This window comes from Natator depressus, chromosome 1 (genome assembly GCF_965152275.1).
Source record: "Natator depressus isolate rNatDep1 chromosome 1, rNatDep2.hap1, whole genome shotgun sequence".
Lineage (NCBI taxonomy): Eukaryota > Metazoa > Chordata > Testudines > Cheloniidae > Natator > Natator depressus.
Genome location: NC_134234.1, coordinates 22,531,593 through 22,555,456, shown reverse-complemented (window position 1 = coordinate 22,555,456; position 23,864 = coordinate 22,531,593). Strand labels below are relative to the sequence as shown.

The window sequence follows — 23,864 nt, the reverse complement described above, 5'->3', positions numbered from 1 at the left end:
ACATGAGAGGCAGGTCATGAGGCTAAATCAGGCCTTCTGTAGTGGAGATAAGACAGAGGACTGTGGAGAGCCAGTGCTGGGAATTGATTCTTGGTGGAAAGTGGAAGAGACCCAAACGAACCCCCCAAAGGAGGGTCTGAGGTAGAGCCATCTCTTGGGTACGGCGAATCGGGGCAACTGCCCTGGGCTCCACAATTTGGGGGGGGGCCCCGGGCAGGAGGGGAGGGAGGCGGGAGTTGGGCAGACAAGCGGGGTGAGGAGGCAAATAGGGAGGTGAGCGGCAGGTAGGGAGGGCGAGGAGGAGCCCCTCTATCAGAACCTCTCCCTCCCCCCAGCGCCTCCTGCCCACCGGCGAGCCTCGCCGATTAGCGCCTCCCCTCCCCTTCCAGCACCTACCGCCTGCCGCAGATCAGCTGTTTCGCAGCCTCAGGAGGCGCTGGTGAAGGGAGGGGAGAGGAGTGAGGGTGCAGCGTGCTTGCGGAAGGGGGCGGAACTGGGCAGGAAAGAGGAAGGGTGGGAAGAGGCAGGGAAGAGCCAGGGCAGGGGGTGGAGCCTTGGGGGAAGGGGTGGAATGGGGGCGGAGCCAGGGGGAGCAGCCCCCAGCAGATTAGAAACTCAGCGCCTATGTCCCCGGCCCCGCTCCCCCCTAGGGATGGTCCTGGTCTGAGGGAAGAGACTGAGCAGAGCCAGGGAAGGGCGGAAAGCTGATTCCAGAGGGCAAGCTGAAGAGTTCTGAAATCAGATGAAAAGACAAGCCCTCAGGAAGGAGGGGGCTGTGCCCAGTTTGACACTTAGGGTGGAAGGCCGCGTTGTATTTTTTTCAATGTGGATACCCTTCAGGGAATTTTTCTTTACTGACTTTGCTGGCCAAAACACTGTAGCAATCAAACCAGGCTGGAAGGTTGGGAGATGCAACTTGAGTGAGGGGAAACTGAGGAAGACACTAGCCTGACACCAGACTGGGGTTAGGTGGTGCTGCTTTAGTACAAAATTCAACTCAGTCCTAACTATGGAAAACTGCAAACAGCACTTGCATAACTAACTTACTACTCACCTTTCAGAAGTATTTCTTGGTCCCTAAAATATTGCCATTTCTCCCTCATTGCTGCCTCTACATCATCCCTGGTTACAACCTCCTTTTGCTCTAGTTCTTTGCCCTGTGTTTTCAAGTTGCTTAGCAGACTGCGGATGTGTCCCAGCTGTTCTTCCTTCAGATAGTCATTCTATGAGAGGAACAAGAGTAAGATACATAATAAAAGGGGTTTAAAATCTCTTCCTGAGTAACAAATTGAAATATCACTTGGATCTGTGACAACATGGTTCCTTGCAAAAAGTAGAGCTGAAGGTGTTTTGTAAGTCCCAGAAGTTTCTAACTAAGCTCAAACCTGTTACCACCAGGAAAAGGGAGACAAATGACTGTTAGTCTGCTCAGTATTCCCATTGCTAAAAATATAGGCTGCATGTTGCGTTTTAACAATAATACTTATTACTGACTTATTCGCTTAGATTCAGCAGAATTCTGGGCACCATACAAACATTCCTTATAACAACATACCACTTAAGTTCTATCACCTTTGTTTTACACATGGTGAACTAAGACAGTGAAAGGTTAAATGACTTGCTCAGAGCCACAGAAGAAAATTAGAATCACAGTCAAAATTAGAACTCCGGGGTATTCTGGTACCGTGTCTGTACCCAGATCACTACACCATGTCTCTCTATCATGTCGCCCAAACTCCAGTTGAAAACAGTCTGCAGCTACCAATTTAGTGAGTTTGCTCCCAATGCCACACCATGAGAGATCTAAGTACACCTCTACCCCGATATAACACTACCCGATATAACATGAATTCGGATATAACGCAGTAAAGGAGCGCTCCGGGGAGGGGGGCGGGGGCCTGCGCGCTCTGGTGGATCAAACCAAGTTCGATATAATGCGGTTTCACCTATAACATGGTAAGATTTTTTGGCTTCCGAGGACAGTGTTATATCAGGGTAGAGGTGTACTATACAAGCCAAATACATAACAATGGAAATCCAATAAAATACACAGCCAGAAAGCATCAGAGACACTCTGCTTCTCAAAGGATCAATGCCCAACTGACCAGAGAAATGAGGGTGAAAAAAAGAGGGAGCCCAAAACTAGGCTAAAGGAAACAAATGGTAGTGCAGCATACTCTAAAATGAAAAGGAGTACTTGTGGCACCTTAGAGACTAACCAATTTATTTGAGCATAAGCTTTTGTGAGCTACAGCTCACTTCATCTGATGTATAAAAGTGGAAAATGCAGTGAGGATGTTTTTATACACACAGACCATGAAAAAATGGGTGTTTATCACTTCAAAAGGTTTTCTCCCCCCACCCCACTCTCCTGCTGGTAATAGCTTATCTAAAGCGATCACTCTCCTTACAATGGTAGGTTTCAGAGTAACAGCCTGTGTTAGTCTGTATTCGCAAAAAGAAAAGGAGTACTTGTGGCACCTTAGAGACTAACCAATTTATCTGAGCATAAGCTTTCGTGAGCTACAGCTCACTTCCTCGGATGCATACTGTGGAAAGTACAGAAGATCTTTTTATACACACAAACCATGAAAAAATAGGTGTTTACCACTACAAAAGGTTTTCTCTCCCCCCACCACACTCTCCTGCTGAAACCAATTTATTTGAGCATAAGCTTTCGTGAGCTACAGCTCCTTACAATGTGTATGATAATCAAGGTGGGCCATTTCCAGCACAAATCCAGGTTTATCACTTCAAAAGGTTTTCTCCCCCCAGCCCACTCTCCTGCTGGTAATAGCTTATCTAAAGTGATCACTCTCCTTCCTTCCTCCCCCCCCCCCCCAGACGTTCTTGTTAAACCCTAAGGAGAGTGATCACTTTAGATAAGCTATTACCAGCAGGAGAGTGGGGTGGGGGGAGAAAACCTTTTGAAGTGATAAACACCCATTTTTTCATGGTCTCTGTGTATAAAAACATCCTCACTGCATTTTCTACTTTTATGCATCAGTTGAAGTGAGCTGTAGCTCACGAAAGCTTATGCTCAAATAAATTGGTTAGTCTCTAAGGTGCCACAAGTACTCCTTTTCTGTTTGCGAATACAGACTAACACGGCTGCTACTCTGAATACTCTAAAATATCCTCCAAGAACTAAAAAATGAAAGGAGTCCCATGAGAGACCATGAGTTGGCTGCTACCTAGGGGGAAAATCAAAAGAGACTACAGCTGTTGGTGGAGAGCAGAGCCAAATTAGCTGCTCCCAGTGATGTCAGCAGTCCACAGCTGGAAGAGAATAGATGCTGCAGGAATTTGGGAAACAACAGCCACATGAAGCTACAGCTCTCTTAAGAGGAGACTTAAAATCAGTGGCCTAATCACACTCGACCACTTAGTAAAGTGCTACAAACAGAGGGCAAGGGGAGGATAGGGACTTTATTGTCCACTTCACCTTCTGGAAGAAGTCTAGTCTGCAAAACTGTTTGATTGCCAAGGTCCAACTCTTTCATTTCATTGAGAGAGACAGTCTTTCTTGATCAATACATTATATATATTTCTGGAGTCCAAAGTTCACTGTGCTCTGACATCAACCTAATTAGGCCTTGTACTAAATTTATCTTTGAAGTGTGATTTTTCTGGAACAGTGACCACATAAAATTAGCACCCTGGGGTTCCATTTTTCTTTGTTTCTAAAGTGACTCAATGTGGTTAATTTACAAGTAAGTTATTTCTCTATCTGGCAACATTGCAAACTCAGCCTGAAGAGTTGAGCTGGGCTCTTTTCCTCATTTTTCACTATATTTGAGGTTCTGCAGGCCAAACTAGTCCCTCATTTTCATTTGTGCAACACCACTACATCAGAAGTGATTATAAAAATGACACCTTCTTATTCAACAGATCTGTATTCAGAGCCATTATCTGCTCACTTAAATGACAGAAATAAGATCATACCCTGCACAGCCAGCATGGGTAATAGAGAGGAAGTTGGATTCTACTTCTTCCTGCGCAAGAGCCACAGAATTGTTTACTAAGTTCCAAATCATTATACCCATGCAAACCATTTTTAGTTATTTTTAGAGCAGAACTCTATTTTGTTACATATAATTTAGAATGACAAAATTATACCTCCTTAAGCATATAAAGTGATTCACTAACCTTGTTTTCAAAATAGGCTTTGCAAAATATTAATTGCTACAAATACTGCAGTTACAGTAAGTGTGTAGTTTACCATGACAAATGATTTAGCTTTACTAGCTAAAATATACTAGAGAGCATGAGATGGGAGAGAGATGCATGTTTACTTACTCTTTCATGATATTTTTTGTTCTTTTCTTTTAGTTGCTTTAGTTCAAACAGAAGGTGATTAATGGCCTCTTCTTTTATCTGAATTCTGAGGAGAAAGAAGCATGTATGAAGAGTCATAACACAGCTACAGAAGAAAGAGGGAGTGAGTAGTTATTTTAAAGTAAGGTAGATACAAAAGTGCTTTTTGCCTGTAGATCTCAAATTGCTTTGCTAAGGTGGGTAAGCATGGTTATTCCCATATTACTGGGCCACAGAGCAGTTAAGTGACTTCCCCAGCATCACACAGTGAGCCAATGACATAGTCAAGAGTAGGACCCAGGTCTCTTGACTCTGTCAGCTGCCCTATTCCCAGGATCATGTTGTCTCCCTAATAGGCCAATGCCTCTTCAATGCAGAATTTTGAGTGGGAGGTGGGAAACTCCATGGGTGTCTATTCACAGATTCTTTTAAGTTGTCCTGCCAAGGGCTGGAGTTTGCTCCCTGCAGAAACAGCTGGGGATTCGGCTTCCTGAACACCTTACAAACTATGCATTCCCTGCTGGTGGGCTGCACTGAAACACGCAAACATATGCATGTCCACATACACACACAACTTGTAACTACAAAAGAGGGAATTATGTAATGGTTTGGCCTTCAGTAAAATTTTGGGCAGACATTTAGTCAGACCAGTCGTGATCATGCAGAAAGGCTGTTTCCCCAACTGTGTGGAAGGGCTACCTTGATGTTTGGGGGACAGGAGGCTATGGAGAGTTTGCTGTTCTCACCAGCCCTGTCACAATTTGCACAGCAGAGGTTAGCACGTGGCCACTGATTGCTAAATAAAAAAACCAGTTACCTATCCTTTTGTAACTGTGGTTCTTCAAGATGTGTTGCACATGTCCATTCCACGGTAGGTGTGCACATGCCCCAGGCACAGTTGTCAGATATTTTTTTCCCTCAGCAATACCAGTCAGGATGGCTTGAGCTCCCTCTAGTGCCACACACACCCTTGCATCCTGGTATAGGCGGGCGGGGCTGCCCAAAACCCCCTCAGTTTCTTCAGACCAGATAGACTCTGAAAGAGAGGAAAGGCAGGTGGGCTGTGGAATGGACATGTGCAACACATTTCAAAGAACAACAGTTACAGAAAGGTAGGTAACATTTTTTTCTTCTTCAAGTGATTGCACATGTCCATTCCACTGTAGGCGACTCACAAGCAAACTCACATGGAGGTGGGCCGGGAGTCTAACTGAACAGTGATTATAAGACAACCTGTCTGAAACCGGGACTCTCTGGTATGATGGGAAATGGCATAATGAGAAGCTTGGTCTTGCCGGCTACTGATGCAGGGTAGGCAAGCTCTCCCCTCCCCCGCCTCTTCCCCCAGCATGCTGGGTTCCTGCTCCTCCTCCTCTCCCTCCCTGCCACCAATCAGCTGATGGCCCTTGAGAGGGATGGGGAGAAGCGGAGCTGCAGCGCGCTTGCTCCGGGGAGGAGGCGGAGAAGAGGTGGGGACGGGGCCTTGGGGAAAGGGGGTGGAATCAGGGCATATCCCCTCCAGCCCCCTGCCTGAGCCGCTCTGGGCAGGGGGTTGGGAGCACCCCCACAACCCTAGCCCACACCCCCAGCCCTCTGCCCTGACCCCTGCACCCACCTCACACACTCCCAGCCCTCTGCCCTGACCCTTGCACCACCACACACACACTCCCAGCCCTCTGCCCTGACCCCTGCATCCCCCCCACACCCAGCCCTCTGCCCTGACCCCTGCATTCCCCTCACACACCCAGCCCTCTGTCCTGACTCCTGCACCCTCCTCACACACCCCAGCCTCCTGCACTGACCCTGCAACCCCCCACAACCCCAGCCCTGACTCCAGCACCCCCCACACCCCAACTCCTGCTCCCCCCTCACATGCCCCCAGCCCTCTGCCCTGACTCCTGCACCCTCCTCACACACCCCCAGCCCTGACTCCTGCACCCCCCACACATACCCAGTCCCCCCATGCCCTGACTCTTGCACGCCCCACATTCCCACCCCCCACCCTGAGCACCAAACGGGAGCTCCTGCACCACCACCCCCACATTCCCACCTGCACCCCTTGCACCAAATGGGAGCTGCCCAGGTAAGCACTCCACACCCAAGCCTCCTGCCCCAACCCTGAGCCCCCTCCCTCATTCTAGCTCCTGGCCAGACCCTACACCCCAACCCCCAGCCTGCTCCTTCACCCCAGCCCTGTATTCAGTGCACTCCCACCCTCAGCTCAGTGCAGAGAGAGAGGAAGAGAATGGGCTAGAACCAGGGAGAAGGTAGGAACCTACTCTATGTGGGCAGGGCAGGGATCCCAGACGGGCAGCGGGCTGAGTGGGGCCGGTAACCAGGACCCTGGCTGGCAGCAGCCGGCAGACAGAACCTCAGACCGGCAGCGGGCTGACTGGCAGTGCGCTGAGCCCACTGCTGGTCTGGGGTCCCGGCTGCCGGCCCCGCTCAGCACGCTGCCAGTCTGGGGTTCTGGCTGCTGGCCCCTTGCCAGCCAGGGTCCTGGCCGCAGACCCCGCTCAGCCTGCTGCCGGCCTAGGTGAACGGAACCCCAGGCTATAGACTTATAGAGAGAGACCTTCTAAAAAATGATAAAATGTATTACTGGCACGCGAAATTAAATGTGAATAAATGAAGACTCGGCACACCACTTCTGAAAGGTTGCCGACCCCTGCTCTAGCTGGTGGGGTTATATTAGCCAGTTGGTAACAAACAAATGCACAAAGAGATATAGGATGAGAGTCTCTGCATGGAAACTGGTAGGCTCTTAGCTCTGTCTGCAATCACAATGAATTGTGTGGAGGATCTAAAGGACAGTACCCTAGGTAGAAAACTAAAGCCCTTCTCACATCCAGTGAATGAAGTTTTTCCTCATCCCTGCGCATATGGGGTTTTGGAAGAATGTCAGCAGATTGACTGCCTGGTTAACATGAAAATCAGATACTACTTTCGGGGAAATTTTGGATGAGGGAAGAGATGGGCTCTGAAACTAGGGCTCTCAACTCGTCCAGCCTTCTGGCAGAGGTAACTGCCACAAGAAATATTATCTTTATAGAGAGGTGAAGGAGAAAGCAAGTTGCAAGGAACACAAAGGCTGGTCCCATCAACTTTGCTAGGACTAAGTTCAGATCCCAAGGAGGGATCTTGTATGTGTGGGTACAATCTAACTAAGCTTGTTAGGAACTGGGTGACCATGGGGTTGGAGGAAAGAGATCTACTATCCACTGAGACATGGAAGGCCGAAATAGCTGCCAGATGCACTCTTATAGAGCTATAGCAAAGTCAGTTTTAAATCTAGAAGATAATCCAGTACAAGATTCAGGAGTACCCACTCTGGAGATACACCTTTCCAACGAGACCAAATAGAGAAGCACTTCCACTTAGCCAGATAAGTGTTCCTAGTTTGGGCTTTTCTGCTATTCAGAAGCACTTTCTGAAGGTCCTTCAAGCAGGACCTTTCAAAGGGTGTCAGCTATGAAGCATCCACGCTGTCAGATGGAGAGCTCAGAAGCTGGGATGGAGCAGGTGCACATGATCCTGGGAAATTAAGTCTTGATCCAAGGGGAGAGACAGCGGAGGCTCAACTCACAAGTTAGAAAGGTTGAGTACCAGTGTTGACGAAGCTGTGCCAGTGCATGAAGTAAAGAAATCGAAGGGAAGGTGTACAGGAGGAAATTCTTCCAAGATAAAAGAAAAGCAGCTATTAGTAAGCCTGGACTGATCCCTTCCCATGAACAGAACTGAGAGCATTTTCTGTTGGTTCTTGCTGCAAACAGGTCCACTTGGGGAGTCCCCTAGAGCTGGAAGATGGACCTGGATATAGTGATCAGTCGTGGCAATCATCAAAGGACCTGCTCAGCAGATCTGCTAACGTGTTGTTTTCCTGAAAGGGAAGCAGCCCTGAGATGAACTTAGTTGTACAAAAAACCCAGAGACAAACTGCCTCCTGGCACAGCTGAGTCGAACATGCCCCTCCCTGCCTGTTTATGTAAAACATGGTTGTTCAATTGTCTCTTAAAATTAATAAATTCTTTCCTACTATGTGGAAGAGGAAGACCAAGTAGCCTAGACGCACCACTCTTAACTCCCTAACATTTATGAGAGTCTTTGATCTCAAGATGTCCAGAGACCCTGAGTCTGCAGGGACCTGGTATGAGCTCCCTAACCCAGGGATGACACATCTGTAACTACAGTGAGGCTTGGCAGTGGGAGGGGAAAAGAGAACCCCTATGCAAACTTTCAGAGGGCCCATCCAGCAATCTAGAGATGACAAAATGAACACTCGCACTCCCCAATGAACTCTATTGTCTGTACTGGTTTCAGGATTGATTTGTTCCAATTTACTAGGAGCGCTAGCATGTTGAATATGGACAGGACAGTGGATATGCTGGACAGGACTTGAGTTTCAGACTGACCTCTGATCAATGAGGTTGTCCAGGTACTGGAACATATGGACACTTAATTTTTGTAGATGCACTGCCACCACCATTATGCACTTCATGAACACCGGAGGAGCAGCTGACAAACCAAATGGAACTATTGTTAACTGATAATGGCAACTATTCACCATGAATCTGAGAATTTTCCAATGGTTGTGGCATATTGTGACATGGAAGTAAACATCCTTTAAATCAAGAGCAGCATACCAGTCCCCCTGTTCCAGGGAAGTAATAATCTAGGCTAGGGTAACCATGCAGAATTTTATTTTCTTCAGAAATTTGCTCAACTCTCTTAGATCTAAAAGAGACCCCCTTTTGCTCTGGGGATAAGGAAGTAGCAGGAATAGAAGCCTTTCCCCCTGAGGTACCACAGAACTTCCTCTGTGGCCCCTGCCTGAAGAAAAGATTGGATCTCCCGTTGAAGGACAATCTCTAAAGTGGGGTGCATGGGAGGAGGGGGGTTAGAAATGAACTGGAGGGCATATCCCAGTTCCACCATGCTTAAGACTCACCGGTCCGATGTGATGTGGGTCCAAGCACTTAGGAAGTGGGATAAACTGGTAAACAAAAGATGAGAAACTGATGGAACTATGATAACTGGTACACTGCCCTAGACCAACCCATCAAATGCCTCTTTGGAAAAGTCAGCTGTACAGGATGATCCCACTAATGCTGAAGAGGAGTGTGGTTGAGGGCACCTCTTATAACCCCTGCCTTTTTTTCTTGGTGGATCTTGGGATCGGGGAACAAAATCTTGGTGCCTAAAGACAAAACTGTTTTCTTTTCATCGCTGGGGTATAGATTCCAAGGGATTTGAGTATTGCCCTGGAATCTTTAAGGCTATGAAGCCTATCCGCTGTTTTCTCTGAAAACAGCAAGGGACCTTCAGAAGGGAGGTCCTGGATAGTCTGTTGGACCTCCAGATGACTGCAAGCATGAATACATTCTCATAGGACTAGCTGGTGCCAGGGTTCAAGCATCTGAGTCTGCGCTATCCAAACGGTCCTGGAGAGTAGTTCTGGAAACCAGCTTCCGTCTTCAGCCATTATTGCAAACTCCTGTCTACAGACCTCTGTTAACTTGTTTTTAAATTTTATAATGTTCTCCATGAGGGTCAAGGAGTGTCTGTTGGTTTACAATCCTGAGTCACAGACTTTCTGAGGAATAAAGTTTCTGACCAAACAAATACAGTCTCTGATTCTTTGCCTTCGGTGTGGAAGCTTGTTGTGCTGTTTTTCCTGCTCATTAGCAGCTGCCACCACAAGAGAAACTGGAGGGGTGGGAGGATGAGAGTGAAAATATTCATAGGCTTTAGAGGAGACAAAATATGTCCTCTCAGCTCATTTTGCTTTGGAATGCAAGGAGGAGAGTGTCAACCAAAGAACCCTGACTGGCTCCATGGTAGCTTCATTAATTGGTAAAGCCACCCCTGGCCAGGAACGTCCACCAACTTGTGAGAACTTTCATTCACCTCTTCTGCCTGAATGTTAAGTACAGAGGACGCTCTTTTTAAAAGATCTTGATGAGCCCTGTGGTCCTCTGGCAGTGGTGAGTCACTTGACTGCTCAATAGCCTCGTCTGGTAATGAGGATGAGGAAGCAATAGGCATCTGAGGTGATTGGTCTATGACTTGTGGTGGAGAAGCTGCCCAAGTGATTTCTGGCTGCTTGGTACCAGTCTCAGTACCACTTCCTGTAGAATGGTTCACTCAATGCCGATATCTTCTCTGCACTCTCCAAGATAACGAGTGAGATGACTGAGGGGAGGTCCTAGCTGGAGGGGGGATGCCTCATGATGTCCAGTACAGCCACTGGTATGGGTCTGGAACCCACCTTTGCCTGGACCATTGACCCTTTGAAGGAGGTGAATGCTGAGGTTGCTGCACGGCCTATGGTCCCAAAGTCTCTAATGGGGGGTATTTTCTCCATCCCAGATAGCACACAAATGACCTCACCTCTGAGTCCAAAGAAGAAAAGTCAGATACTTCTGATAACTGAGGGGCAGATCCAGGTTGGCCTGTGAGAGGTAGCCTGAGCCTGGGGATGGTGGTGCCAGGAAAATCACTGGAGGCTTTCCTCTCAACAGCATGGTCCTTTGCGGAAGTTTGGGTAGTGGTACTACAGAATCTCAAGGCAGTGAGGTATGAGCTGTAGACATCAGTATCAGCTGCAGACCTTCTACCTGCCAGTTATACCATTACTGAGAGGTTAAGCAGGTCCCATGCAGCTGCATATTCCTCTGGCGTGGTTGGGAGTGGCACCGTTTGATGGCTCTGCAAAAGTCTTCAGGGGCTGGCCTCGGCACACCTGGCAGAGGCTCCGGAGGCAGCAATCCCCTCTTGGGAGACGAGGAATGTTCCTGGAACAGCCACTTCCCTGAATGCTCTGTAGAGTGTCCACCTCTGTCTGACTTCAGTACTGACATAGTCAAGAGAGGTACCAAACCTGAGGAAGGCCTAAGTCTTTTCTTCGGTACTGGTGAATGGGAATGAGGAGCCATAGACATCTCTTGTTGAGCACTCCATAGTGAAGCTGATGTACTTGGGATGCTTTCCCTGTGCGATGATTCTGGTAGTGGGCAAAACACTGCCTCCATGAGCAGGCACTTGACTCTCATTCCTCTATCTTTTTGGAGCAGGGCTTGAATCCTTTGCAGATGTGACATCTGTCACTAATGTGGGATCCTCCCAGACATTTCAAGCAGGGTGGGAGTGGGTTGCTGACCGGCATGGGTTTAATGCAGGTCTGGCAGAACTGAAACCCTGGCAAATGAGGCATCGTTCCAGTACCAATCCCAGTACCAAATGATAAAAAGTGGTCAAAGACTTAGAACACAAACCTAGCACTAAAAACATAGTAGTAGTTTACAACAGACAGGATCTATACAGAAAGAAATGAGGGAAGCACGTGACTTAACAAGTCTGGAATTGCTCCAACAACCATCACTGGCAGTAAGAAGGAACTGAGGGGGATCAGGGGTGGCCTCGCCCTCTTATCCCAGTATGCAGAGTGCGTGGTGACAGAGGGCACTCAATACACCCCAGTGGATACTGCTGAGGGAAAAAAACTCCAACAACTGTTCACGGGGTGCACACACACCTACAGTGGAATGAACATGTGCAATCACTTGAAGAAGAACTTCCCAAACCTTGATGAACAGCTTCATGAGTCTCCCTGTGGCACTGGCCTAAGAAACTGCATTTCCTGTTTTACAATTTTATTTCTACAGGAAAGAAAGAGGAGGGATGAGGAGTATACATAAACCATACTGATTGCAGGGCTAACAGCAAAGCACCTTGGTATGTTGAAGTAAAACATTCTGTTGTATTGACTGTACCGATAAAGGACAGGCATAGTAGTTCAGTTATCTAGTTTATCATGCAAACACTGGGCCACATTTTCAAGGGTTCTGTTTCCATAGCTGGGGCCACATTTTCAAAAATGCTTTACACCCAGCAGCTCCCACTGTAATACTTATGGCTAGATTTTCAAGAGAGCTCCACGTGCAACATTCTGAACTCTGAAAATCTGGCCACTTGCTTTGATGCTGAACTCTTCTGAAAATCTGGCCCAGTGAGCCTAATGCAGTATTTCTTGCTCATACACACTTCTGTTAGCTTCCAGGGGAGCTCTGAATAAGAAAGAAATGCAGGCTCAGACCTCAAAAGTAATTTATTCTGAATTTGCTGATAAGCCTAGCGCAGTGAACCAGCTCACAACATTCATACCTCTTGCTGGATGACACTCATTTTATTTTATTTTTTGGTTATCCACTGAGTAACAGCTGTTGCTCTTAAAGACAACTTTTTCCAGTGGTTCCCCTTAGGCTATGTCTACAGTAAGAGTATTTTACAAGTATATAGGAATACTGATATGCTATACCCATACAACATTGCTGGTGTGAACATAACTTACACCAGCAAAGCTGTGCTCTTATCAGTATATCTTATTCCACACACCCCACGCATACAGCCCTGAGTGAAACAAGCTATACCAGTAAAAGTACAGGTTTGCCAGTATATGCTGTGTCTGTACTACTGGCTTTTTTCAGCACATCTGTGTTGGTCAGGGATCTCACCTCTTCATATTCCTGACCAACATAGCTACACCGGCAGAAATCTGTAGACACAGCCAATTCTCTCAAGCTCTGAAATCTCCTAATATTAAATATATTAGGTTACTACTTATGTCAATTTCCAAAACCATATTTAATCTATGTCATACCTCTTTCCAGAACTGTCTTACCCTGAGGCCAAATAAAGACATGTGTAACCAATTACCCTTAGATCCTCTACTGTTCCAACAAGTATCATTCTCTTTTTTTCCCATTCCTACTAGAGTGTATTTATTCAAATAGAGATTTTTTGAAAGTTTGATCTTTGAATCATTCAGGGATTTAGTCATGTAAGTTACAAGTTATCAGTGTTGCATACTCTGCTGTCAATATGCCACTCTGGGTATCTGCTCCAAGGTATTCTTCAGATCCTCTCTTAAACATTTTAAGAATATTAAGAGGAAAGTATATATTGAAGACATGGAGGAGTCTTTGGCTACAGTAAAAATGTACTACAGATCAAAGAGATTATGGTTTCGCAGCATGCTATGCCCGTTGTTTACTAATTTACTATTTAAATTACATTCATTTTTATCAAAATTCTTCTGGTCTATTTTGCTATTCTGAACATTGATGCTGATCTTAATTTCTATCATAATGGGTGAAGGAAGCTTCAATGGGACCTCAAGACTGGCCGATCTGATGGTATTAATGTCTCTGTTTCTGTTTTTTCAGTATCAAAAATATGTAGATGTAGAATAAATTTTCAGGGTTTTTTGTTACTATAAGTAACTTTCTTACTCTGAAAGGGCTGTCTAGTAAAATGTCAGATTCAAAGAGCTAATGAACATGCTTGATTAACAATCTCTTTGGTACTGTTTTTCTGGAATAATGTATATTGCATGCAATATTTTATAATACGTAGAGAGCAGTATTAAACCACACTAAAATCCAGTACCAAAATGGTCTGGTAACTCACGGGTGGCACATCACCAGGCCCCACTAGTTCACAAGTGAGTTGATACTATCGTTGAATTATGAAACTCTATTAATGATGCAAAGAATAGCAAAAATCTATGAACAGCAACATTAGGAAATTTCAAGCCAAGGGAGAAAAAGAAGATGTGGAAGTTTTTTAGAACTTGACAAATTAATCCTCAAGATACATCTGAGAGGTAGGTTCAGACATACTATTATGCTCAGTTTTACAAATAAGAAAATTGAAGCAAATGTTAAGGGTCTGATTTACAAAGGTACCGAGGAAAAAAATAAGACGTGCATGTCTCCCACTATGATATTAGGAGATTAAAAAATAAATTAGTGCAATTCCCATGTCAATGGAAGACTCTCCTGACAAATGAGTATTTGGATGCTGGAACTGCCAAACCTGTGAACTGACAAGAAAGCTATTGTTTTTCTCATCCTAATAACATATTTTGACTGTTTTTTAGTGGGATGTTGTATTACTTTGTTTGTTGATTTATTGGGCCACATTCACCCCTATCTTAACTCAGCTGAATCTGGTCTGTTACTCTACGGGAGCTCCCAGTGTGCCCCTTGCAAAATGCTAAATAAAGTTCATACAGTACTACAGAAACCCTACACAAAGTCCTGCAAACTCTGGCAAAAGACACTCCATCTGTAGGTATCTGCTATTCTGCTGACGGCCTTGTGTTCCTTTTCCAGACATTGAACTAGTACTTGTTATTCTTCAAATGTTGATGTGAATTGTTCAATGTTTGCCTGCTGCTGGGGGGGTTTTCCTTTCAAATTAAATGTGATAAAAGTCACAGAGCTAAATATTAACTTGTTCTCCTGTCATTCATCTTCCAAAAAAATCAGACAGCTAGTAAGTCAGGTTATTTAAAAAACATATTGGTATATTCTCCTCTTTCCTCCCTTCTTCTCCTCTGCTTTAACATTTTTCACTTTAGGGCTTTCCCTCCATCATTTTCAAAGTCAACAGAGGGCTGCCAAACATGCAGATTTTCACAGTGCAAGTAGCTTACAATGAAGGAACTTTCCATGTGGCCATGTCCATAACTACAATCTTTAACCGTAACTGAGTAACTTAGAGGTACGGTCACCGTAACTGGTTGGTTGCAAGTAACACTGTTTAGCTTGTGTCCACACAGCAGCTTTTTCTGCCATCATGACATCTGTGTTTGTGTAGCCACACCTACCAGGCAGGTTACCTGAATCCATACACGTGCATGCTGGAGAAATCTGTTCAGCTATCTTTTATTGCCTCAACAAAGAACAGAATGCCTAAAGGACATGCAAACAGATACAGGGAGCAAGGCATGCTGGGATGCCTTCCCTAGGAAGTAAGATCAATCACACTGGTTACACAAACACAGTTTGGGAGGCCTATCTCTACTGAAAAAGGGAATAGGGTGCTGAACTGGTTAAGAAGGCAACCAAGTGCCAGATATGCCTCTAGCAGTGAAAAAATACTGTTAACTGTCATGCTGATTAACCTAGCTGGAAGTGTGGAGCTACAAACTGTCTTCAGAGCCAACCTTGCCAGTGACCACTTACAGATTCAATTCAAAGTTGTAGTGTGAACAGGCCTTTAATATGCTATTGGTCTTGATGGATTCTGTGCCATCAGAAGATGTTATCCATAATAACCAGGGATTGTACATTTTGAGAAGATTTTGTGGGATATCTGATTGCATAGCTATGGGAAGAGGAAGGACTCAACTTAGTTACAGAGGCACAGTTGGGGTGTCCAGCCACACAGCAAAATATGTGCTCCCAACCAGTTACAGGAACTGAACATTGTTTGTAGCAGGGGATTTGCATGCTTAAAATTCACCAGTTAGTAACAAATTATTAACAGTGTGATGAATGCAAATAAATAATGCCTTTAGCCACATGTGCCATTAACCAGTTAGTAACCTGACAGAAGATTCCTGTGTGGGCAGGGCCAAAGATGCTGTCTCTTTGTAACCAACTTTCCATCTGTTTCTCAAATCCTGGAGTGATTTATCTGTAGTCCAATTATGCTTAGACAGAGCTACATACAATGTTAAAGCTGCAATTTTGCCCAGGGCTCTAGGTCTACCGAGGATGCTAAATAACACTGATGACTAGGAATTATTTTGTTGCTGTTTCTGATCTTTGTTAATACTTCAAAGCAATGACAACTCATTAACTGCAAGGCAACAGTAATCCGAATCTGTCTTTGAAAAGAAGTCCAGGAGGAGCACAAGAGAGAAAGGATGGAGTCTATGATTTGGGGAAGATCATTTCAAGATTATCTATTTTAGGAGGTATATTTGTGAGATTCAACAGCAGGGTTTTTGTTGTCACTGTGTCATGGCTGGATCCTGCTCCTATTGAATTAATGGGAATAAGTAATGGGGTCCATGGTATGCCGAGATTGGCATCTCCTAATAAAAGCTTTCTGAAATATGATTTTTAAAATGCTTTTAAAAGTCACACTAAACTTACTGGGATTCCAGGTGGAGGTATATGTGAGAGAGAAGGTAACTTGGAAACTTTTCAGAAAACTTTATCACTGGGCTTTAAAAAAGGAATCTCTGCCCTTCATTCTGCTATCTCTCGCATCGGTTTTAGGCCAGCATAACTATTGATTTTACATTAAATAACTTCTAATGTACACTGCTGTAAGTGAGATCGGAATTGGGTCCTTTATGTTCACTGAAGAATGTCTGCGGGCTGGATATTTACCCCATTAAGGCTGCTTTTTATTTTAAAGTCACTGGGATTTTCCATGGGTAGCCTAAGGATGACACAAGGAGAGTGCCCTTGTGCTCATGTGATTCCCAGCTGCCAGAACGGCCCCCATAGGGTCTTGGCAGTGGCACAACTTTAAGCAGCCCTGAAGCTGCTCTGTTACTTCTTGGGATCAGACTGGTGCCTGGCAGCATGAGGATCTGGGGGATGTAAAGGTATCTCATAGCCTCCTTCGTGCTCCACCCTGAGCTGCACCAAGGGACCAAACTGCCAGCGCTGAGAATCTGGCCTAGTGACTTCATAACCATGTGAAGTCTAGGAAATCCTAGAAGTGTACAATTACCAGAACCAGATGTCAACTTCAAGATTTTTTTTATCAAAAATTTACTATTAACAGACAAAAAGCCCATTATGGACAAGTGTATAGATATGTTGCTTTAAAAAAAATTTTTGAGGAAATTCAAGCAAGAGAAATTCCTAATTTCTAACCCGAGGAAAAAAGAAAATGTTTGACCCATTTTAAATGTTTTCTCCCATATGCACAGGTTTACAGTTTGTACATTGTATCACAAAATGTTATTAAAAAATCACAATCACATTTCTCTGTGTTAAAACAGCAAATATTTCGACTGGCTGAGGTAAGTGCTATTTGCTGTCTGTTTTACATGTGACATATGTTTTATACAACTTGAGAATTTAAATTTATGAAACATACTGAAAAGTGAGCAAGGCTTCTGGGAAAGATGATCTAGCTTCTTTAAACTGCCCAACCTGATTCCCTTTTTTCTTCTTCTTTCCCATGTTTTATGCCACATGTGTTCTGGAATTTAGAACATATCTAAGAAAAACAAACAAGGGAAATTAATGATCTGCATAACTTCACATTCTTACCTGGCTGTGGCACCTGCAACAAACAGCTCTGAAAAAGTGGATGTTTTATCAGCGAAAAGAGAAATAGTGAAATAATATTAAATCACAGGCTAAAACAAATCACTTTTCCAAAAATCTTTTCAATTTCAGATAGGTTATTTTTTCAAAAACCTAATATTAAAAAGTTACTTAGTGAGGTAAAATAGTAGTTTAGAAAACAAATGTCCTTACCTATGTTTACAAATAGCAGCATGGTCTGAAGTAAACTGATGAAATTCAATAAGGACAAATGCAAAGTACTTCACTTAGGAAGGAACAATCAATTGCACACATGCAAAATGGGAATTGACTGCCTAGGAAGGAGTACTGCAGAAAGGGATCTGGGGGTTATAGTGGATCACAAGCTAAATATGAGTCAACAGTGTAACAATGCTGTAAAAAAAGGAAACATCATTCTGGGATGTATTAGCAGAAGTGTTGTAAGCAAGACATGAGACGTAACTCTTCCGCTCAACTCCATGCTGATAAGGCCTGAACTGGAGTATTGTGTCCATTTCTGGGAGCCACATTTCAGGAAAGATGTGGACAGATTGGACAGAGTCCAGAAGAGAGAAACAAAAATGATTAAAGGTCTAGAAAACATAACCTATGAGGAAAGACTGAAAAAAATGGGTTTGTTTAGTCTGAAGAAGAGAAGACTGAAGGGGGACATGATAACAGTTTTAAAGTACATTACAAGGAGGAGGGTGAAAAATTGTTCTCATTAGCCTCTGAGGATAGGTCAAGAAGCAATGGGCTTAAATTGCAGCAAGGGTGGCTTAGGCTGGACATTAGGAAAAACTTCCTGTCAGGGTAGTTAAGCACTGGAACAAATTGCCTAGGGAGGTTGTGGAATCTCCATGATTAGAAGTTTTTAAGAACAGGTTAGACAAACAACTGCCAGGAATGGTCTCATTATTACATAGTCCTGTCTTGAGTGCAGGGAACTGAACTAGATGACCTCTCGAGGTCACTTCCAGTCCGACACTTCTGTAATTGTGTGATTAAATATCTAATATACTTTTTTTATTGTTTATGCTTCTCACACACACATACTTTTTGCATTTATTTCAACTTGGACAATGAAAATGAGCCCATTTCACCTTATTTTTCTATTCGGTTTCACTGTCAGAATCTCACATTCTAGTCCAATATTTTAGGATTTGAGTTTCAAACACTGCAAAAAAATGTGTAATATTGACTGGAAATTTTAAACAATAATTATATAAAAACATTTCTATTGATTTTAGGTTTTGAAAAATCCTGCTTTTATAAAGTTTAAATTTAGGACCTCAGTTCAGTCACAGAATCCTGAAAAAGTAGGGCTCAAAGGAACCTCAAGAGGTTATTTAGTCAAACCATATAGAAGGGCTTACAAGACTGGGCCCATAGTCCCATTAGTAAATAAAGGCCAAATCCTACAAATATATACTACTGCTAGTGCTTTGTAACATGAGTGGTTGCATTGACTTAAGCAGAACAAATTATGGTAGTAAGCACTAGACCCAATTGTAAATGCTTTCAGGATCAGGCCTTTCATGCTAGTGGGGAGTGGGGAGCCGCCAATTCAGGAAAATACATAAGCTCATGGTAAAGTCCATACCTTCTCAGGAAGGCACTTAAGCACGTGCCTACGTTCTAGTGACATGTACTTAGTGCTGTCCTGAACTGGGGCCTATGTAGCAACTAGTAATTGCATTCCTTAGTATAGGAATGATTTCATTCACACAAATCCAACCAGCAGTTGTTTATTTTCTAGCCATTTTTCTTCTGTTTCAGGTCCATTTTTTATCAGGCCAGCTCTAGCTCACTTCTTAGTACGCATCTCTCTTCCCCTTCCTTATATTCTCCCAGAACTATGAATGTTTGCTGTATCTCTGACATGGGTTTTGATTGTCAGAGCTGGGAATAAAACTGCTTTCTGAAGGGATATATATGCATGTCAACAGTAATCCCTACATGTATTGTCTTGCAATGCCAACCTCAGGAATAAAGTGACAGCGATTCTGTTGACAGGCTGATAGCATACATATATGAAAAACAAATCACAAGGAAAGGACATCTATAGAGTTTCTTCATTATTACATTTCAGCTGTATTTCCATTTTAATATGAAATTGCCCAGCTGCTTGAGTTCCAAATGTTAATTAACACAAAAAAAAACTTTAACAAAGGTTGCTACTAGTCAGTGCTAGTCCACAGAACTAATGCCATTACACACAGCACAGGCTAGATTCTTTGGTCCTGCAGTGGACATAGCTCTGCCGGACCCAAAAGGGTAGAACAGGTGGCTTAAGCATCAGGGCTTCTCTAACCCACAGCAGCTCCTTAGATACAGCCTTAACTCCGAGTCACAACCACCACCTCCACAATAGGACAGGCTGTTTCCCATTAAAATTAACACATACAAAAATTGTTGTGAAGCAGCACAGCATACCCAACACAAGTCCATTAAAACAAGGAAATGAACTTAAGCCACCTAATTCTAGACACTGTCTAGTCCTCCACCCATAGGTCCCAAGCTTACTATTACTACAAAGACTATTTACCACAGACCACGCAACCTGCCAGTCTACACTCCAGCTTTTGTAAGATTATTTTTCCCCCAATATGAGTGGTTATTGTTTGGCATAGTAGTTGGTTGCGCTGGTAGAAGGTAGATTGGTTAAAGGGCAAGTGCACAACGGCAGTTTAAAGAGAGTGATAGAAGGCTGGCAATCTTAGAGAGGCAGGTTTAGGGTTGGACAAGACAATGGGAGCTAGGAACCTATCATTTATGCCTTTGAAAAATCTCCTCCTTGATGTTTTATTCAAAGGCATCTTCATGACTCTGAGTAAGCTGCATATAGAAAATCGACCTGCACTGAAGGACTGAGTCAATTTTGCTGGTTATGATTATGTGGTTCGAGGAAAGGGCTGATTGTTTCAAATCCGATGCTTAGACCAGGCAGCCACCCGTCCCCATCCCCAGCTAATTATTTAACAGTGACAGCTAATTCTTATCATAAGAGTCTAGTCCTGGAAACTTCAAACTCCCAGCAGGGACACATGACCTGGGCTGGGATCCTTGCAGCCATATGCTGTGCAGACCTATCCAAAGGGGCCCAGATCAACACTTTCATGTTTGCATCACAGTAGTAAATATTTGCATTATGGAACCACATTGTGATGTGTCTGCTGCAGCATCATAACATCTGCTGTACATGAAGAAACCACCATGACCCAGGAACCCATTTGGGTATAAGGCCTTGATCAGCAGACCTGTCCTTAGTATGCCTACAGCCCCCCTGCAATTACTTGTTAAGTTCATTTTTATTGATCAAATTCAATGTTGGTCACAGGCAGAGATTTAAAAAATAAAGAGAGCGGTGGGTGCTGATTTTAAGGCTGGAATTTTCCAAGGGGCTTAACTGAGTTAGGTGCTCAAATCCTACTGAAATTCAATGGGAAGTGGATGCCTGACTCTCTTAGGCTTCTCTGGAACTTCCAGCTCAAGCACACGGGTGCACAACCTGTTCGGAAATGCAGGCAAGATCAGGTTAGGTTCTGGGCATCCTCATTTCACAATACAGAATCAAAGGGAGAAAAAATAACCATTTGCCTTTTCCATCTGTGCATCTACTGTAATGATTTTCCTAAGAAATAGAAAATGGCGGATCGTTCTCTTCCCCCGCCCTCACACCTCCTCCCAGTCTCTTCCATATTTATGGTCTCTGGGTATTGCTCTAAATAGATTCCATGCGTCCATGCTTAGTGCGGAATACAGGGGTCAAGAAAGTATTTCAAGCAGCAAGTTTTTGGCAGTGCTTGTTTCTGAAGCTCAAGCCACAGCTGAGCTCGAGTGATTTATCTGTGAAATTCCTTCAGTGAAGTGAACATCACACAAGCCTCCAGGCCAGACCAAGGTGAATAACATACTGTAATAACACATTTAATAGATAATGCAAACCGAAGAAAAATACATAGACGAGAGGGAGCAGGATACATTTCTGGGGGCTAAGAATTGATTACAGATTTAAAGACAAGAAGAAAATTTACAGAACGATGAAGATTTATTTATCTTCTCCCAAACTACTGTCAGGCTTGTCTACACTGCCACTTTACAGCGCTGAAACTTTCTCGCTCAGGGGTGTGAAAAAACACACCCACCCCCGAGTGATGCAAGTTTCAGCTCTATAAAGTGGCAGTGTAGAGAGTGCACCACCGCTGGTAGCTACTCCCCTTGTGGGGGTGGTTTTTCTACAGCTCTCTCCCAGCGCTGGTGCCGCGACTACACAGCCACATTAGCGCTTTAACGTTGGTAGTGAAGACATACCCTCAGTCACAGCTCTAACACCACCACCACCATTACAATCAGTACTCCTGCTGCTGTGATCTCCCCACCCATAAGCAATACTCATTCTTCCACCACAGCCAAACTACTGTAACCATCACAGTCATGACACACCCCATCACTGTGACCATCAGCATGATTACCACCCACATCCAAATTTTGTTAACCATCACTGCCACCATCCCTATCAACTGTGCCCCCCACTACTAACACTACACTTCAAACATTGTCACACACAACCTGCTCCCTCAACTACTGTCAGTTACCCTCACACTCTACGACCACATCACAGGCTCTGCATCTCCCACCTGTCATACACAACTGTGCCCCCAACCATAGTCCCGTACTGTATCCACTGTTATTTCCTAAACCTCTACCATCACTACAGTCTACTTCCTGCAGCCTCAGCCACTATCAACATGTACCTGCACCCCCACCCATCCTTGTTGTCATGCACCAGCACACCCACCACTACCACCAACACCCACCTGCACCCCCAGCCACACGCACCAACCCACATCGTGAGTGCTATCACCCATCATTGCTGTCACCACACTCCCAGTCACCATCAACATGCAGCAATCAGTGCTGTCACACACCCGCGCCCTCAGCTGTCATCAACACCCACTTGCACCTCAGACACCATTTCTCTCACCCACCCATACCCCAGTCACCATAACCAACACCCCCCTGCACCCCCACCATCACTGCTGTCACCCTCCTGCACCCTGAGCCACTATTACCAACACCCACCCCCACCATCACTGCCGTCACCCACCCGCGCCCCCACCACCGTCACCAACACCCACCCGCACCCCCGCCATCACTGCTGTTACCCACCCGCACCCCCACCACTGTCACCAACACCCACCCGCACCCCTGCCATCACTGCTGTCACCCACCTGCACCCCCACCACCGTCACTGCTGTCACCCACTCGCACCCGCACCATCGTCACCAACACCCACCTGCACCCCCGCCATCACTGCTGTTACCCACCCGCACTCCCACCACTGTCACCAACACCCACCCGCACCCCCGCCACCACTGCTGTCACCCACCCCCACCTCCACCACCGTCACTGCTGTCACCCACTCGCACCCCCACTGCCGTCACTCACCCGCACCCCCGCCATCACCCACCCGCACCCCCGCCATCACTGCCGTCACCCACCCGCACCCCCACCACTGTCACCAACACCCACCCGCACCCCCGCCATCACTGCCGTCACCCACCTGCACCCCCGCCACCGTCACCAACACCCACCCGCACCCCCGCCATCACTGCCGTCACCCACCCGCACCCCCACCATCACTGCTGTCACCCACCCGCACCCCACCACCGTCACCAACACCCACCCGCTCCCCCGCCATCACTGCCGTCACCCACCCGCACCCCAGGCCGCTCCCACCCTGGCGCTTCCCTGACCCCCCCCCGCTCCCGCCCGGCCCCACAGGTCCCCTTCGCCCCCCGCCCAAGCTGCCGCGGGCCCAGGCGGACGGCGGGGCAGTTACCCGGGCCTGGCCGGCTGGGGCGCCCCCACTTCCCGGGCTCCGCGGCCGGCCTCGCTCGGGCTCCTCAGCCCAAACTTCCTCCGGTCACTGGGGCAACCTCAGCCCCCACCCGCTCCCCGCCCTTTGCCGCGCCGCCGCCGCCGCGGCTGTGGTGTGAGCGTTCAAGCAGCGCCCCCTGGTGGGCCCGTGCGGGAGCTGCAGCCTGCCGCGGGAAGCAGCGGGGACAATCCCCGCCCCATTCGAGTAGTCGGGCTCTGGGGGGCTCTGCAGCACCCCGATCCCCCCCACACACACACTTCGTATGGAGGACAACGGCATCTGCAGAGCTATCTGCCTTTGCTGTGCAGGGAGCATGCATCTCCCCAACTCCCTACCTCAGTACCTGCTCCCCCGGGGAAGGGCCCTCTGTACCCACAAGGAGGCAGCAGGGTTGGGGCCAAGCACAAGCACCTGCCAAAATTGCTTTCAGACTCTTCTGTGATTTGCTGAAGGTCAGCAACAGACAGGGCCACAGACACCTCTCAGGAGGTCAGAATTGTCCCCCCGGGGTGGGAATTCACAGATTCTCCTGAGGAATTGGTGAGGGAAGAGCCGACCCA

At 45.9% G+C, this 23,864-nt stretch overlaps 1 protein-coding gene across 3 annotated transcripts in view; it reads right to left on the bottom strand.

Moving 5' to 3' along the window:
* CCDC83 (coiled-coil domain containing 83) overlaps positions 1 to 23,381 on the bottom strand; it is a 49,899-nt gene extending 26,518 nt beyond the window's left edge. For 2 of the 3 annotated variants that reach the window (XM_074956136.1, XM_074956120.1), the window contains exons 1-4: positions 23,266 to 23,381; positions 17,227 to 17,349; positions 4,300 to 4,384; positions 1,055 to 1,223 (exon numbers count right to left, since the gene is read on the bottom strand). In XM_074956136.1, the coding sequence (XP_074812237.1) occupies positions 1,055 to 1,223; positions 4,300 to 4,384; positions 17,227 to 17,312 (340 nt within the window). In that variant the 5' untranslated portion in view covers positions 17,313 to 17,349; positions 23,266 to 23,381. Of the gene's footprint in view, positions 1 to 1,054; positions 1,224 to 4,299; positions 4,385 to 5,134; positions 5,354 to 17,226; positions 17,351 to 23,265 lie in introns of those variants that run through there. The other variant, XM_074956127.1, reaches the window with a different exon arrangement.
* Between the last annotated feature and the right edge of the window lie 483 nt (positions 23,382 to 23,864).